The sequence below is a fragment of the Lynx canadensis genome, chromosome A2 (genome assembly GCF_007474595.2).
Source record: "Lynx canadensis isolate LIC74 chromosome A2, mLynCan4.pri.v2, whole genome shotgun sequence".
In the NCBI taxonomy this organism is placed as follows: Eukaryota; Metazoa; Chordata; class Mammalia; order Carnivora; family Felidae; genus Lynx; species Lynx canadensis.
In genome coordinates, this window is record NC_044304.2 from 164,376,339 (window position 1) to 164,394,438 (window position 18,100).

At 51.7% G+C, this 18,100-nt stretch overlaps 1 protein-coding gene across 5 annotated transcripts in view; it reads left to right on the forward strand.

Moving 5' to 3' along the window:
* ACTR3B (actin related protein 3B) overlaps positions 1-16,070 on the forward strand; it is an 89,351-nt gene extending 73,281 nt beyond the window's left edge. For all 5 annotated transcript variants that reach the window (XM_030308878.1, XM_030308874.1, XM_030308876.1 and 2 more), the window contains 3 exons: positions 13,612-13,737; positions 14,649-14,732; positions 15,212-16,070. In XM_030308878.1, coding sequence (XP_030164738.1) covers positions 13,612-13,737; positions 14,649-14,732; positions 15,212-15,307 — 306 coding nt within the window. In that variant the 3' untranslated portion in view covers positions 15,308-16,070. The remainder of the gene's footprint in view (positions 1-13,611; positions 13,738-14,648; positions 14,733-15,211) is intronic.
* The last annotated feature ends 2,030 nt before the right edge of the window (positions 16,071-18,100 follow it).

Below are 18,100 nucleotides of genomic sequence, written 5' to 3' on the forward strand. Positions count from 1 at the left end.
TGGCACCTTGTGGCTCCTCGTGTGGTTCATCTCTGGCATCTTCGGGGCGACACAGGCCCTGCCTGTGGACAGTGTGGACGGCCCAGGGGCTGCTGGTGCGGCGGGTGGGCCTTCTGGTCTCTTTATAAAAGAGCTTTTTCCATTCAAATTGTGCCTGGGGTGACGGGAAGGGTGTATTTTTGTAGTTGAATGTTGAGAAAGGTTTTCCTGGGTTAGTTAGGGAAATACTGAAGTTTTGATTTCCTTTTTGTAACGTACAACCTGGTTGGTGATTGTAAGAATCTGCCAACTCCCTAGGGGCCGGAAAAGTGCCAGAGCTTTCCTCTAGTTCCTGCTGCTGTGGGTGTGGTGCTTTTCCTGCCACCGTTGTTCTCTGCTGTTAGGAGATGCTGTTGGTTGACCTTGGTTGCCCGCCCCTCCCGCCCCTCCCGCCCCTCCCGCCCCTCCCGCCACGCCCCGGGCAGGACTCCATTTCCCCTTCAGAGTTTCTTTACCCTGCGTCGATGGGGTGGTCCTCTGCTGTGTGTGGTGGGCACGTTGTTAGAGGCCTGATATCAAATCTTGCGGCCTCTCCGGAGCAGGGTCGCCGGGTCCTGGGGAGCCCCGTGTGCAGGAAGGCTGGGGCAGTGGCGCCGTGTGACCTGAGAAGGAAGACCCAGTAGGGAGCTCCGTTCGCGCTTTTGTGCAGATGGGTGCCAGGGCTGGAGCAGGCCCAGTGGGGGGCGTGGGGCGCTGGGGACCGTCCAGCGGGGCCCGGGAGGGAGGGATGGCCCGTGCGCTCTCTGGGTCCGAGCCCTCCCCGCGGGGGCTACTCCACCTCTCTGGGCCTCAGGGTCCTCTCGGGCTGGGCCAGCGGGGCGGTAGCGTCCCCGAGTGACGCTGCTGCGGGCCAGGTGCGGGGCCTGCAACTCGGCGGACGCCCCTCCCGTGACTGCCGGCAGTGTTCCAGGTGCCGCTCCGCGTCGGGCCCCGTGGACAGCGCCTCGTGCCCCTGTGGGCTCCCGCTGATGGCCTCTTCTCGTCTTCAAGTTAAAGTTCCCAGGGGTCTTTCCCAGTTTCCTCTGCTTTCTCGTTGCAGCGGCTGCTGTTTTGGGGGTCGAGAGGGGCGCACGTCTCTCTGGGTTTCTTAACACGGGAGCGGGGCTCTTAGTCTCGGTGCCGGGGATGCTGGGCCAGAGAATCCCGTCCTGCGGGGACCGTGGGAGTCTACCGCTGGGTGCCGGGGGCGTCCCACCCTCCCGTTCCTGACCCTGGCAGACGTCTCCGGACAGTCCCGGGTGCCCCCTGCGTGCGCATCGTCCCTGGTGGAGAACCTGTGCGCTGGGGGGACGTGAGAGGACCGCCGTGCAGGAACTCCGTGGAAGTGGTCACTCCTGTTTGTGGCTCCTGAATTACTTGCTGGAGTCTTTTCCTCCCCTTTCCCCCTTTGTTCCAGAGCCGAGGAAAGCGACATCCTTCACTGTTGCCCCCACGGCCCCAGATGTTCGCCGGGGAGCCACCGCTGGCCGTGCGCCGTGCCAGTGACGCTACGCAGAGTGTGGGCGGGCCTGCCCTGCTCAGTCCCCAGTGTGTGTGTCGGGGGGTACGGTCCCACCGGCGTCGTGAGGCCTCCGCGAGAGAGCGCCCGTGCCTGGGTCCGGCCCCAGGCCACGTGCTGCCCGTGTGTTACCTTCCTCGATTTCCGTACGGACCTCAGGGGAAGATGATTTGCCTGTTGGTCTCAAAACCAGCAGAGAAGAGCGTGAGCCCCACTGGGGCTGTCGCTCTGGCTCCAGTGGAGGGGGCACGGGCCAGCGCTCAGACTGGGAAGGGCCTGGACTGCCTGCTCCGGAAACAGGGTCGCTCACACGAGTGTGTGTTTACCTTTAGGATGCTGTTTTCGTGCTCTTGCCTCCTGTTCCTGTGGGGTGGGGGGTCGTGCAGAGCCCGGCTTTCTGCGTTGTGTAGTGTAAACGGCTGGTGTGTCTTCCTTTGAAAGCTGTGCCCTCCGTCCCACCCGGCAGCAGGCAGTGTGGCCGGGGAAGGCATCACAGCGGGGTCGGCATGGGGGGGCTGTGGGTGGGTGTTAGGCTGCGGCCATCTAGGGGCAGCGGAGGCTGCATCAGTGGGGCGCCCCTGCCAGGCAGCTCTGTTCTCAGCAGCCTTCCCATGTCTACACGGCAGCCTTCCCATGTCCACGTGGGGGCCTTCCCATGACCACTCGGCAGCCTTCCTATGTCCATTTGGGGCCTTCCTGTGTCCACGCAGCGCCTTCCTGTGTCCACGCGGCGCCTTCCCGTGTCCATGCGGTGCCTTCCCGTGTCCACGCGGTGCCTTCCCGTGTCCACGCGACGCCTCTCTAGCCTGGAGGTAGAGTTCATGTCCCAGGGAAACCCGTATCATAGGCACAAGTGCAGCCTGCTAGAATGAGAGAGTCGAGAACAGCAGCCTAGAAGTGTCGCCAGGCAGAGTAAAGGCTCCAGTTTGGGCCTGCAGCTTCTGGTTAGGGGTGTGCAGTGTTACCGACCCCAAGTCGTTGCTGGGCTCCGGGACCCGCTGATCCCGTCACGCGTGTGTGGAGCATACGTGTGGACGTGCCCCCGGTAGCTCGGTGCTCAGAAGCCTAGGCAGGAGCCGAACACGAGAGAGAGACCAGTGCCCTGGCCGGGGCACTGCACACTTACCCCTGCGGCCCGGCCCCTCTGTCGTGGGTCTCCATGAAGGAAGGTGCTTGCTAGTGGGGGGCATCCAGGCGGGGGTTGAGGACGACAGGTGTGTGTTCAGAGGCAGAAGGACAGGGTGGGCAGTTACTTGTAGGCGAGCGGGTTGAGATCCAGGGTTGGTCCTCTGTAAGTCTCTTGAGATTACCGGGTCACATTAGAATTTCTCGATTCCGAGCACGGCGTGGAACCGGGGTGAGGCCTGGAGCTTGCTCGGGGCCTGGGCCACAGAGCCCGTGTTTCTGCCGTTCACAGCAGCGCCTGGGAGTTACATGTTTAATAAACTTGGATTTGGCTCTACGCCTCCTTCCTCATGTGGGCGGAGTACATTAGGGCAGTGAGGGGTTAGAGACACCCGGCCTCCTGAGTGGGATCGCCCCCCTCTGGCTTCCTTGCTCCGTGCATCTAGGGGGCTGCCCGTTCAGCGGGTCCTCAGTTCACCGTGGCCTTCCTCTATCACGTGCTGTTGCCCTGTTTTTAAAAATTCAACTTGGAGATCTAATTTACTTACAGTAAAATAAACCCATTTTAAGTATGGTTTGAAGAGATTCGACAGGTTTACCTACCCGTATAATCAACACCACGGTTAAAATACAGAACATGACCGTCACCTGTACAAGGTCCCCTGTCCTCTCCCCGGCCGTCCCTGTCCCTCCCCAGCTGCTGGAGAGCATGGACCTTTCTGTCACTGCAGATCCGATTGGACTTCCCAGGGACGAGTGTGAGTGGAATCCTACCAGCATGTCCTCTGTTTCTGGCTCCTTTTACTCGGTTCGTGCTTTTAAGTTGCAGGTTAATGTAGTTCATAACTTTTGTCCCAATTAGCACCTGCTGTATGATACACTACAGCGTGTCTCCCTCCCCCCCCCCCCCCCCGATATAATTTGGGTTGTTTCTAGTTTCTGGCTGCCACAAAACCTTCTGCACATTTGGGTACAAGTCTGTGTGGATGTATGTTTTCTTTCCTTGGGTAATTACGCAGGAGTGTGATTGCTTTATCATATGATAAATGTATGTTTAACTTTATTTATTTATTTATTGAGAGAGGGGCAAGTGAGCGAGGGGCAGAGAGAGAGAGAGAGAGGGAGAGAGAGAGAGAGAAGTGGGGCTCACCTGGGCTCGTGCTCACCCGCAGCCGGACTCGAGCCCACCTGCTGTGGGACTCGAACTCATGAACTGTGAGATCATGACCTGAGCCAAAGTCAGATGCTTAACAACTGAGCCACCCAGGCACTGTGTTTAACTTTATAAAGACTACCAGATGGTCCCCAAAGTGGTTGTGCCGTCGTTTACACTTCCACTGACAATGTAGAAGTTTCATTCGTTCATATGTTAATCTGAACTTGGTGTGTAATGTATGATTTCGTATGATTCTAGTACAAGTGCTGTTGATTATCTTTTCATGGACTTATTGGTCGTTTGTAGATCTTCTTTTGTGAAATGTGTGAATTGTTTGACTTTTTTTTTATTGGTTTATCTTATTGAGTTGTAAGAGTTCTTTTTATATGCTGGATACAAGTCCTTTGTCAGATATATGTATTGCAAATATTTTTTCCTACTCTGTGGCTTGTCTTTTTATTTTCTTAGTTGTATTTATTAATTTAATTTAATTTATTTTTTTTAAGTAATCTGTACCCCTGTGTGGGGCTCAAACTCACGACCCCAAGATCAGGAGTTGCACGCTCCACCGACTGAGGCGGCCACGTGCCTCTCTTAGTGGTATCCTTGAAGAACAAAAGTTTTTCATTTTATGAAGTCCAGCTCATTTTTATCATGCTTTTTTTATGTGCTACAAAAGAAATTTTTGCCTACCCCAAAGCCATGAATATTGAAAAAGCCAGAATTCTTCTGGAGGTTCTACATAGTTCTAGCTCTTACGTTTAAGTCTGATCCATTGTGAGTTCTGTGCACGTGAAGTTCGGTAATGAGCAAGTGCTCACGTCCTCCTGTGGGCGTCAGTTTTTCTAACATCATTTCTTGCTTGAAAAAGACCATTCTCTCCCTATTAAAGTCCTTGGCAACTTGGTCTAAAATCATTTGACCGCGTATATTCAGTGCCATTTTTATTATTGTGTGACTGAAAAATGGATCTTACGTATTATTTCTCTGAAGGCAACTCAAGACCTTGCAGTGCTTCTAAAGTATCATAATGAACATTCATGTTCAAACTCTGGTGAATTATTTTTTAATTAAAAAATCCATTACAGAGATATGACAGATAATCGCAGTAACCCTAGACCAGGTCCGGGACTGGAGGGATAGAAATGCTATAAAGACTATTAATAGGTCAAGTGACAAAATTGGAATAGGAATAATAGATTAGATAGAAGTTTTGCATTCATGTAAGTTTATGAAGTTGACAGTAGTACTGTGGTAACGTAAGAGAATATTCCGGTTTTTAATAGACACATTCCTAAGTATTTAGAAGTAAAGGACCATGGTATACGTAATTTACTCTCAAATGATTAAAAAGTGTGTGTGTGTGTGTGTGTGTGTGTAGAGAGAGAGTTTTTGAGTGCAAATGATAGAGCAGATGTGGTAAAGTGTTAGGTGAATCGGAATGAAGGTGTACCACTTTTGCCACCTTGAAATTACTTATTTTCAAATAAGTTTTTTCTTTTCAAATAAAAAATCCATTACGTCAACTTGTTGAATTAATATTTGCCTTTTCTAAAAAAGTAGGATTAAATGTATTAAAATAGCCATTAACTGATTTTTAAAATTTTTTTTAAAAAAGCTAGGTTACTGTGCTTATCTTGGTTGAAATGTAAATAGAAATGTATTTGAAAAATAAATGGTCATTCTAGATGTAATCTACCAAATTTTTTATGTATTTAAAAAATTTTTTTTAATATTGATTTATTTTTGAGAGAGAGACAGTGTGAGTGGGAAAGGGGCAGAGAGAGGGAGACACAGAGTCTGAAACAGGCTCCAGGCTCTGAGCTGTCAGCACAGAGCCTGACATGGGGCCCGAACTCACGGACCATGAGATCATGACCTGAGCCTAAGTCGGCCGCTTAACCGACTGAGCCACCCAGGCGCCCCATAAATTTTTTATGTATTTTATGATGATGGCTTATGTTACAAATTCTGTTTCTGAAATCCAGCTTCGAGTTCTGTTGTGTAAACTGGCCTATTTGAAATTTTCTGATGATAGTTTCTATTTCCTTACAATACCTTTAAGTACCTAGTTTGATTGACATGTTTTAACATTATTACAGAGCCCTGTGCACCAGATCCCTTTGTATGTCTTAGTCAGGAAGACGGAATCACTGTTAAGTTCAGGCATCACTCCAGGGATTTAATGTCAATCCAAATTTGTTTTACCAAGTACTGTTTTGTATTTAATCTCTTTTCTGCCACAACAAAATCAACAGAAGAAGCCTTATAATCTGCAAGATAGAGATGATCTGTTCTAGGGAAGAAATGGGAAAGGATTCAGGGCGAAATCAGTATAGCCAGTACATTCTCACAAAGTGATGCTTAGTTCACCTTATCAATGAGAGCCATCCTGTCCATTGACTGTGGTCTTTGAGACCCATTTTGTCCACTTGCAATGGACAGTGAGAGCTATCTTGTCCACTCAGTGATGGTCAGTACGAACCATCTTGTCCACTTACCGTCATCAGTGAGAACCATCTTGTCCACTTGGCTTGGTCAATGTGAACCATCTTGTCTGTTTGCCATGGCCAACGAGAGCCATCTTGTCCACTTAACTGCGGTCAGTGAGAGCCACCTATCCATTTGCCATGGTCAACGAGAGCCATCTTGTCCACTTAACTGCGGTCAGTGAGAGCCACCTATCCATTTGCCATGGTCAACGAGAGCCATCTTGTCCACTTAACTGCGGTCAGTGAGAGCCACCTATCCATTTGCCATGGTCAACGAGAGCCATCTTGTCCACTTAACTGCGGTCAGTGAGAGCCACCTATCCATTTGCCATGGTCAACGAGAGCCATCTTGTCCACTTAACTGCGGTCAGTGAGAGCCATCTTGTCCACAGGGGGGACCCATTGGTGGTTTATCTCACCACTTGTCACTTTTAGTGTCTTAATTGACTTAGTTCAGGGACTTGCTTTTCTTCATTTCTAGTCCTACAGTGAAGTTAAATACACATTTACACACAGTATATTCTACTTCAGTAAATCTCATTACAACCTGGATCCAGACCAGCCCTAATTTAGTCTTTTCAGTTCTGCTTTTTTATTCTCTTTCTTGTTGCACATTGCTGTCATTTGCTGATTACTTTTGAGCTTATGCATTTGAAAATATGAATTTTCTGGCTTCTCCAGAATGTTCTTGATGGATAGAACTATCTTAAATCTTGCCATTATTCGTGCGATATTTTCTTCAGGATTCCCTCTGTAGCATAGTTTTAAAGTTCACTGTTCTTGGGGCGCCTGGGTGGCGCAGTCGGTTAAGCGTCCGACTTCAGCCAGGTCACGATCTCGCGGTCCGTGAGTTCGAGCCCCGCGTCGGGCTCTGGGCTGATGGCTCAGAGCCTGGAGCCTGTTTCCGATTCTGTGTCTCCCTCTCTCTCTGCCCCTCCCCCGTTCATGCTCTGTCTCTCTCTGTCCCCAAAATAAATAAACGTTGAAAAAAAAAATAAAAAAAAAAAATAAAAAAATAAAGTTCACTGTTCTTGACCATATTAACTGTGGTTGATCTAGACAGAACATAATGACTATGTGGATGGAGCTCCAAACCATGATTTTGAGCTCATGTTTATTTCCCAATGAGGACATCCTAATTCCAGATAATAAGCAAAGCAATAGAAAAGAGGGTTGTCTTGTCTTTTACCTGTCATTGGGTTGTGACCTTGCCTCATAGATTCTCCTGATATGGACGCTTGCTCCTGAAAGGACTCAACTCTTTTTCAGGGGCCTGTTACATAGCTCTCATTAACGGTGGTGAGTGGGCACCTTGGAGGTGGGGGGTCCACCAGTGGTCCAGGGACCCTGCTTCCAGAGCCAAATCACTGCCACTTCAGTGCACCTTCAGCTTCCCCGTGCGGTGACCTTCCTGGGCATCTCTCAATGATCACAAAGTTTCAGTCACAGAATGTTTTGTTTTGTTTTTTAATGGAAGAAACAAACAGCTCCTGTTGGAGAAAAATATGAAATTAACAACTTTAAAATGCTTTTGGAAGGTTCAAAACATTAACTTCTTAAAATGTCAGTTTCCACAATAATGACAGAAAGTTGCATTTTAAAGTTTCACTTTTTTGCATTTCCTAACTTTTTTTGAGATCACAGGCCCCTTTGAGAATCTCTGGATTCTTGGGATTCAGACATCTTCTTCAAGCCTGTGAATGAACTTCCAGCACCCAGGTTACGTTTTCTGCTCTTTGGTGCTCCGCAAGGTCTTTGCGTTAGCGCCTGTCACAACAAGTGCACGAAAGGGAGTAGGAAGTTGACTGTTGGTTACAGCAGACTTCAGGCTGTCGAGGTCTGCTGTGCGACGAAGGAAGGAGTGAAGGAAGGAAGGAAGTCCAAAGTAAGACGAAGCATTCTTTCATAAGCTCCAGTCTCATTGAGCTATTTTGTCTGAAGCTGGTTCTTACGTGTTCAGCTTTCCTGTTTGTCGGCTCCTAGAAACTTCTGCCCTCTACCTGCCCACCCTTAGCGTGCAGAGTTTGAGGCGGTTGGGAAAATACGTCTAATGTAAAAGGCGTCTGGGCAGGGAAAACAGGGTAGCAGACTAACATGGCAGGGCAGGACGAGGACAGAGCAGAGCCCGCCATTCACGAAAGGCCCATTAGCCAGAGGAACGAGGGAGGCCTCAATCTGTCGTGGAAGTCACAGGGCCTCTGAGACGTGCGATCACAACCCAGTGAGTTTTCCTGAGAGGTGCAGCCTTTCCTGACACAGAGACCTAAGAGAAGCTGCCGCTTCAGACCTTCGCCGAGAGTATGTTCTCCAGCCGCCTCTACGAGAGCGGCCTGTGCCGAGAGTGTGGAGCCCAGATGCACAGTCCCTTGGGTGGATCCCAAGAGAACACCGAGCACACGGGTAGCCTTCCGACCATCTGTTGTGACGTAGTAATAAAATTTAGATCACTCAGAAGCATGAATATACACTATATACCCGTTAGGTTATCTTTCAAAATAACAAGCACCCAGTTTTGAGATTCGTCAGCGGAAGATTCTTGGTTGGTCGTGTTGGGTGTTCAATTAAAAGCAGTTCATATCTTTTGACAGCCATTTAAGGGGAGAATAGGCTCACAGGGGCTTCTTGGGACTTTCAAGGAGCTGGCCACTGTAACATGTTGGCCACACTGAGGTGGGCCGAGGGGAGCCATGGACAGACCCGGGCTTCCTCGGGAGCCCTCAGGGCACGCCATGACACGGCCGTGGAGCAAGGCTGTGTGGTAGTCTTAGCCTGGAAGGGTTTTAAAAGAGTTGTGTGTGGTGGGATTTAAGAAATAAAAGTAAGTGAAAAACAATAGCAGAAACAAAGCACCTCGTTAAAAGCACGCTTCAGAATGTCAGATTTCACACAGGCGTGGTCCTTGTCCCTCCCCCAGCTCCTGCTTAATTCTTCCTCAGTATAAGCTGAGTTCTTTCCAGGAAATAGTCGGTTGGTCTGACCCGCATTTATATTTATTTTTTCATTTAAACTCAAATTAGTTTACATACGGTGTGGTCTTGGCTTCAGGAGTAGAACCCAGGGATCCATCGCTTCCAAATAACACCCAGGGCTCATGCCAACAAGTGTCCTTCCTCATGCCCGACACCCATCTTCCCCACCTCCCAACCCCCTACCCCCAGCAACCCTCAGTTTGTTCTCTGTATTGGAGAGTCTCTTACGGTCTGCCTCTCTCTCTGTATCTTATTTTTCCTTCCCTTGCCCTATGTTCATCTGTTGGCTTTCTCAAGTTCCACATATGATATCTGTCTTTCTCTGACCGACTTACTTCGCTTGGCATAATACCCTCCAATTCCACCCACATTGTTGCAGGTGGCAAGGTTTCGTTCTTTTTGATTGCCGAGTGATGCTCCATTCACATCTTCTTTATGCATTCGTTTGTTGACGGACAGTTGGGCTCTCTTAATACTTTGGCTGTTGTCAGTAGCGCTGCTGTAAACATTGGGGTGCATGTGCCTCTTTGAGTCAGCATTTTTGTATCCTTTCTGACCAGCATTTAGAAAGTGGGATCAGTTGCCATTTGAGGCTTGTTCTAGGATACGATGACCAAAATCTCAAGAATACTTTTGAGTCATAATTCATCCATTCATTCATTCATTCATTCATTCATTCAGAGCAGGGGAAGAGGGGAGAGAGAATCCCCAAGCAGGCCTCACACTGTCAACACAGACCCTGATGTGGGGCTCGAACTCAAGAACCATGAGATCATGACCTGAGCCAAAATCAGGAGTCAGCCGCTTCACCAAGACTGTGCCACGCAGGGGCCCCACTGAGTTGTGATTTTTTTTTTTCTAAATGTTTATTTTTGAGAGAGACAGAGTGTGAGCAGGGGAGGGGCAGAGAGAGGGAGACACAGAATCTGAAGCAGGCTCCAGGGTCTGGGCTGTCAGCACAGAACCCGACGTGGGGCTCGAACTCACCACCTGCGAGATCGTGACCTGAGCTAAAGTCAGCGCTTACCTGACTGAGCCGCCCAGGCCTCCTGCGTTGTGAGCTTTAACAGCAAACAGGCAGTTTGTGTGTGTCACCAGGTGATGACACCTCTCTGAAAGGACATGGAGTCAGAACCCCTCGTTTTACTTCATTTAGGATTTCCCTGTGGTCTGTCTAGGACTGGTTCCTGCAGGTCTCACCCTTGGGTGTTGTCGTGCATGAGCGTCAGACCCAGGGTGACCCCGAGCTCTGTGTTTCCGAAGCTGCAGCTGTGGGGGATGCCCCTCCTCCCTGCCTCTGACAGGAACCAGACTCTCTCTTGTTGTTTCTGGGAGATTTCTCCCCAAGGTGATGGAGCATAACAGTGATTATTCATGACGCTGGTTCTGGGACAAGATGTTGCTTGAAAGATCTAGATGTGCAGCTTGCCCCACAGTCTCCGTGTGTGGGCAGGGGTGTCCGTAGAAGGTTCACCGTGTGGACAGGGGCACCCCGAGAAGGTTCTCTGTGTGTGGGCAGGGGCGCCCCTAGAAGTTCTCTGTGTGTGGGCAGGGGGGCCCCCTAGAAGGTTCACCACATGGGCAGGGGTGCCCCGAGAAGGTTCCGTGTGTGGGCAGGGGCGCCCCGAGAAGGTTCTCTGTGTGTGGGCAGGGGGGGCCCCCTAGAAGGTTCACCGTGTGGGCAGGGGCGCCCCCAGAAGGTTCACTGTGTGGGCAGGGGCACCCCGAGAAGGTTCTCTGTGGGCAAGGGGGGCCCCTAGAAGGTTCACCATGTGGGCAGGAGTGCCCCCAGAAGGTTCACCGTGTGGGCAGGGGCGCCCCCAGAAGGTTCACCGTGTGGGCAGGGGCACCCCGAGAAGGTTCTCCGTGTGTGGGCAGGGGCGCCCCTAGAAGGTTCTCTGTGTGTGGGCAGGGGGGCCCCCTAGAAGGTTCACCACGTGGGCAGGGGTGCCCCGAGAAGGTTCTGTGTGTGGGCAGGGGCGCCCCAAGAAGGTTCTCCGTGTGTGGGCAGGGGCGCCCCGAGAAGGTTCTCGTGGGGGCGTCCGTAGAGGCGGAAGAGGCCGCGGTCTGGGCTCCCTGGGGACCGTGCCACAGTGCTCAGGGAACACTGAAGTGCACAGGTGAGGACCGGCCGTGAGGGGTGCTTCTGGCGGCAGAAGGCCTTCCGGTTCCTTGTGTCTGGTGTGTATTCGCAGATTCTGGCCGAGGGGGGTTCCCCCGGGGTCTGCGGTGCGCAGCGTTGCTTTCCTTCCAGCAGAAAGGGGCTGCCGCAGGGCGGGGGGCAGCCCCGCATTTGCTCAGGGCTCTGGGCTGCACGGCGCTTCTCCCCCCAGGGAGGCCGTGGGCATCTCAGCCCAGAGTCAGCCCTGGTTCCTGGCCTCGCCAGCCCCCATCGGCTGGTGTCAGTGGGCCGGACGGAGACTTCTTCTTCTTTTTTTTTTTTTTAAATTAAAAAAAAAAATTTTTTTTTAACGTTTATTTATTTTTGAGACAGAGAGAGACAGAGCATGAATGGGGGAGGGTCAGAGAAAGAGGGAGACACAGAATCCGAAACAGGCTCCAGGCTCTGAGCTGTCAGCACAGAGCCCGACGCGGGGCTCGAACTCACGGACCACGAGATCATGACCTGGGCTGAAGTTGGATGCTTAACTGACGGAGCCACCCAGGCGCCCCGTGGACGGAGACTTCTGACCGTGATGGAAACGTTAGCTCGACTGCTGGCTGCTTACCGACGCTTCCCCCAGCCCGCCCTCCCCCCTCTCCCCCATCTCCCCCCCCCCCCCCCCCGCTGGCCACGGCCTGCTCAGAGAGCCCCCTCTGGCAGTCTGTCCAGCCCAGCGACCCCAGGCCGCGTTGGGGTGGTGGGCAGTCCGCGGACAGGTCGCGAAGGCGGCATTTCCCTCTGCGGACGCTCGGGTGGAGGTGGCGTACATCCCCAGGAAGGGGACAGGATCACTGGTGGCCTCTCGTGCACCTGCTCCTTCTCCTCCAATCTCTGAGCTCACCTGTGTGTCTCTCCCCGAGGCTAAGCGGGTGCTGGTGGCTGTTGTGGGCGTTGGCGAGAAGGGGCGGTCTCTCTGTTCAGCACGAGGATGGCAGGTGTCAGGAAGGGCATGTTCTACCGTCATGTCAGCTGACCTGTAACCCAGGTCACTGGTGACAGGAAGGTCTGCTTCCCCGTTCTGTTCCGTGTGGTGAGGGATTTACGTTCAGACAGGACTTGGGTGGGGGTGGGGGGTTCCTGCAGTTACTCAGGGCGTTCGGGGAGAGCGGGGTTAGGTCTAATGTTTAGTGTCACCAGATGGTCTTGAAGCGGGGCTTCTGGCTCCGGGAAGGATTACTTTATTTTCTTGCACACAGTTTTCTCAAGTGATACTTTCTGTAAAAAAGTTGTCAGGTCGGGGCGCCTGGGTGGCGCAGTCGGTTAAGCGTCCGACTTCAGCCAGGTCACGATCTCGCGGTCCGTGAGTTCGAGCCCCGCGTCGGGCTCTGTGCTGACTGCTCAGAGCCTGGAGCCTGTTTCCGATTCTGTGTCTCCCTCTCTCTCTGCCCCTCCCCCGTTCATGCTCTGTCTCTCTCTGTCCCAAAAATAAATAAACGTTGGAAAAAAAAAAATTTAAAAAAAAAAAAAAATAAATAAAAAAAAAAAAGTTGTCAGGCTATCCTGATTCTTGCTTCATTGTCGTAAATATTATCCTGTGTCCCGAAAGAACACAGTATTTGTCTTTCATCAACATCCGATAAGAGATTTAATACAGCTCCCCTCCCTCCCCCTTCCCCCTCCCTCCCCCTCCCACACAGGCTTCTGTCTGGCCGCTTAGGGGCATCTGAGAGTGGTGGGGGGAGTGGGCAGCAGGGTGTCATTTCTCAGCACGATCCCCTAGGGAACCCTTTCTCCCCAGCCTCACCCTTCCAGGAAGCTTCAAGTATTAATTGAAAGACTCCCCCACCCCAGTAATTATTAAGGCAAGATAGCTAAAGATCCAGTGTTAATTTGGCTTTAGATTATTCTAGCAAGTCAGTGTGGGGGTTTATAGATTGTTTGAGCCTCTTGGTCCTTGTGAAGCTCTCTCGTTGTCGAGGGAGCTTGTGGAGCAGAATTGCTTTACGGCTTTGCTTGGTTATGATTAAGGAAAAGTGCGGAGAGAAGGAGTTTATGACACGGGAGCCAAACGCCACGAATGTACGCCATGGGGTAGCATGGGCTCTGCTTCGGTTCTTACCTTCTTAGATAGGTTGAAGGGTGTTACTCACAGAAGCGGCGAGGCGGGTAACGGAACAGTGTGGGCGGGTGATTTCATCAAAGGAAACCCTCTGCTTTGTGTCTTCTAGAACGTCGTTCTCTCAGGAGGCTCCACAATGTTCAGGGACTTTGGACGTCGACTGCAGAGAGATTTAAAACGAGTGGTCGATGCCAGGCTGAGACTCAGCGAAGAGCTCAGCGGTGGCCGGATCAAGGTAGGAGGCGTTTCCGGGCCCCGAGCGCGCCTGGCTGTGCCCCCTCCCACAGAGCCCGAGGAGCCGGCCGGCCGGCTGGGGAGCCCGCACCAGGGTTCAAGTCCCTTCCCCAGCCGCACTGTGAGATCACGCTCGAGGGTTGCTGCTGCCGAACTCATCCCAAGAGTGTCGTTAAGGCTGGTGTCCCTACTGGGGTGGCACCAACCACTTCGTGACCCACCCCTGCCGGCGGTTTCTCTGTGATGACCAGGATCTACGGGGTTGGGACCAGTTGACAGCGAGGGTCTTTTATGTTTTTTTGGAGGTGTTCTCACGAAACTAAAGTAAGCACCCTTAGCGGGGAGTCTCGGTGTGTTACCCGAAGGTAATCGTCGACGAGCTGCTGAGTTTCCCTGGGCTTCCGGGCAGGGCAGGGCCTTGGTGTAGACGGGACCAAATGCACACCCTCTGGCCTGGTGGAGTGACTGGTGGCAGATCTCTCACGGTGTTTTCGGGACGCTTGGCGTTAGTTCTGTGACGCTGAAACATCTAATTTGTTTAGTAAAAAAAAAAATCAACTGGGTTAGTTGCTTGGATTTCTTACTGTTTCAAACGCCTTTAGTTTCGTGAAAGATAACCCTTCCTTGATGTGGGCGCTTTGTTCTCTGCACCATCCCCGCTGGGGGCTGGGGCTGGGGGCTGGGGCTGGGGGCTGGGTGCGTTTGGCCGAGACCCTTCCTGTCAGAGGCTGTGTGTGGCCGATGCCACCACCGAGGCACTAGAACATCGGGGATGGGCCTCGAGCTGTCAGCTGGGAGGAGGCCCCTCGACGGTCAGCACTCAGGGCGGAGCTGTCCTCTTGCCTGCTGAGCGGTTGCTGGGTGACCAGTCGACCGCCCTGGCGACTCAACGTCCCTTACTCTCTTTTGCAGCCTAAGCCCGTGGAGGTTCAGGTGATAACGCATCATATGCAGCGCTATGCGGTGTGGTTTGGAGGCTCGATGCTGGCCTCAACTGTAAGTCCTTTTCTAGATTGTTGTCTGTTTTCATTTCTGCGTTCTCTGTCGAGTTGGGATGAACGTTGCCCTGTGAAGGTTAAATAGTGCGTGGCTCTCAACAGTTGCACTTTTAATTCTGTGACGTATAAGAACCGTCTTAATGGTAACGTCCATCGCATGGCTAATCCTTCCTAATTAGGGCTTGCAGACAGTGTGGGTAAGCGGGATCCCAAAATAACCTCGATTCCCATGACTGCCCCAAGTAGTTTTTACTCTCCTCCTCACTCTGTGACGAGCTAGTGAGTCGCCAGTGTAGGGTGGCCCGCGGTTGGTTTGAGCGGAGGGTGAACACGTTCAAGAACCGAAGCGACCTCCGTCCGTAGTCGGGCCTCAGAGGGCGAGAACCTCACCACCGGGGTCTCCTTTGCGTGACGGTTTACTAGTCCTGTTCCTTTCCGGAAGGTGTCTGTACCGCTCCTAACCGCTGCCTCCCCTAGCCCGAGTTCTTTCAGGTGTGCCACACCAAGAAGGACTACGAGGAGTATGGCCCCAGCATCTGCCGCCACAACCCCGTCTTCGGAGTCATGTCCTAGTGTTCGCGTCGACGGCGTCTCCCGGTCACGCGGCGCTGGGCTGAGACCGCAGCTCCTGTACATAGTGGCGTCCAGTGTCGATGTCGAGAAGCGTGCTTGCGTCGCCGAATGCATGAGGCGGTTCCATGCACGCCCCCCGTGTGCCCGCCGTCCGACGGCCGCCCTCCCTCCCCGCGCCCTCCCCGCCTCCCCGCCTCCGAGCTTCTAGTCTGCGGAGAATTCTGAAGGAATTCACCTGCGACTTTAAAAATGGTGAGGAAATCCCCCCAGAAGATGGCGCAAACTGGTCCCCGCGGGAAAGAATATGGGGCTGCACCCCCTTTTCCTCCCGGCCTATTTTTGTAAATAAAACGTTATAAACTTGAAATACAAATTGATGTTTATATTTCCTATTATTTTGTATTTCCTGGTATTTGGTACAACTGGCCGAGCCTAAGCACGAATAGATTTTGGTGTCTTGGAGTTGCTGTAAAAACGTTTCTACTTGTGAGGCATGTTCTGATTTGTCTGTAGGCAAACAAAACAAAGCAGCAAACTTTTTTGCCACATGTTTGCTAGAAAACGATCACGCTTTATTGGCGTCACATGAAGTTTCAACACTAAACGCTGTTGTACGAGAATCATTACAGATAATGTATCTCTTCATTTTCCTGTTTGACCTTTCTGGAACTGTTTTATAGAAGACGCTGGTTTGCCGTTGGAGTGTTGGATGAAATGCTACCGTGCACCGTTGTAATAAAAGCGGTTAGACTCTTTATACAGATTTCCTGTCGTGCTGTGCTGGTCTTTCCGTTTCCCCTTTGGGCTCATGCTCGTTCCAAAGGGTGTTGCGGTTTGTCTCCCGTCACCGGAGGATTTGGTGATCGGTACCAAGTCCGCGGAGGGACGTTTCCCAAAATGACGGGGACCGCCTGCCATCAGTGGCCACTCGGTCACCGGGGCGGGGAGGGTGCTTCTGCGGATTTCCAGCATCCCTTCCTTGGAACCCAGGACTCACCGCTGAGCTTTGAGTGGTCGCTCTGACGTTTGCTGAGTAGGTTGCTGGCTTAAAAGGTCCGTGGCAAAAGTAAGAGATTTAGTGTTGCCCCGTTCTTCATGTAATACGTTCCGTGTGACACCCTTACGGTACTTCTTCTAAGTCACGAAGTAGGTTTTATTCTCTGAAACTTAGCCTTCATAAAGAAACATTTAGTTTTATTATTTAAGCTTAGAAACGAGGTTGAGAACAGCAGTAAGTTGCCAGCGTGGTGAAATCTGAGTTTCCTCTGCCCGAGGCCGTCCCTGCCTGGTTCCTCCCATCCAAGTACGTACTAACCAGGCCCGACCCTGCTTAGCTTCCGAGATCGGACGAGATCGGGCGCGTTCAGGGTGGTATGGCCGTAGACCGTCCCTGCCTGGTTCCTGATTACTTGTCAGCGACCCCAGACCCTCGTCTCCTCACTGGGGACTTTCAGACCACTCAGTTTGTACTTTGTCCGAACAAACAGCTTCTCTGCGTTCCCTCTGGGGCCTGCTGCTTCTCAGGACCACTGGTCTGTTCTGGTTTCTTGTGGTTTCTCCAGCCACTCTATTGCACTGAGTCCCGGGCCGCTGTCTGCCTTCACGCACACCCGTGCGTCCGACACGTGGCAGCAGGAGCGCCACGTATCCTTCCACGTGGAACTTTGCTAAGCGGGGACCGTGCGTGACCTTCCTTAATCTTAACAGCTCTTGGAAATTGGCATCACCGTTGTCCCCATTTTCCAGATAGGAAACCGTGGCTGAAAAGAATTCAGTGCGTGCTTACCAGCAGGTAGGAAGTGGAGAAGGCATTGCTGACGTAAAGTGTGCTTTCCTGATTCTTGTAAAAGGAGGAGGAGAACTGCGACCAGCCGGGGGAGCGGGGGTCCAGCCCGATGGCGTGAGCCGGTGCAGTGATTTCATGAGATGCTGGAATAAAAAGAGTCTGGAAACAGCCGCAGGAGCTAGAAAACATTCCCCCCCTTGTCCACATCCCTTGGTATGGAATGTGTTCTAGGAAGCTGCTGACACAGGATTTATAGCATGTTTTGATGTTGCATTATTTTCATTTTTGTTCATAACGTTTTGCTCATGTTTCTTTTTTTTTTTTAATGTTTATTTTTGAGACAGAGACAGCGCATGGATGGGGGAGGGGCAGAGAGAGAGACACACACAGAATCCGAAGCGGGCTCCAGGCTCTGAGCTGTGAGCACAGAGCCCGACGCGGGGCTCAAACTCAGGGACCGTGAGATCACGACCTGAGCTGAAGCCCGACACCCAATCGACGGAGCCACCCAGGCGCCCCGCTAATACTGTTTCATCATGTGCGTGGACTTTGTTGTATTTCACAAGGCGCGTAAAAGAGTTTGAGCACTTAGAGCCATAATGGGCCCACAGTAAGTGCTCAATAAGTTTTAGCCATTGTTATTCTGTTCATAAAGTAATTATCGTAGGGGCGCCTGGGTGGCTCCGTCGGTTAAGCGTCCGAATTCAGCTCAGGTCATGATCTTGCAGTTTGTGAGCTCGGGCCCCACGTCGGGCTCTGTGCTGACAGGTCAGAGCCTGGAGCCTGCTTCGGATTCTGTGTCTCCCCCTCTGTCTGCCCCTTCCATGCTCATGCTCTGTCTCTCTCTGTCTCTCAATCATAAATTTAAAAAAAAACATTAAAAAAATTTAAAGCAGTTATTGTGTCCTGAGAGCCCTACTCGTCACAATTGCATTAAAAAATAGTTTTGGTGGGGGAAGGGAATTTTTGGTTCATGCATTCAATGGCCAGAACTTCCAGTAAGAAGA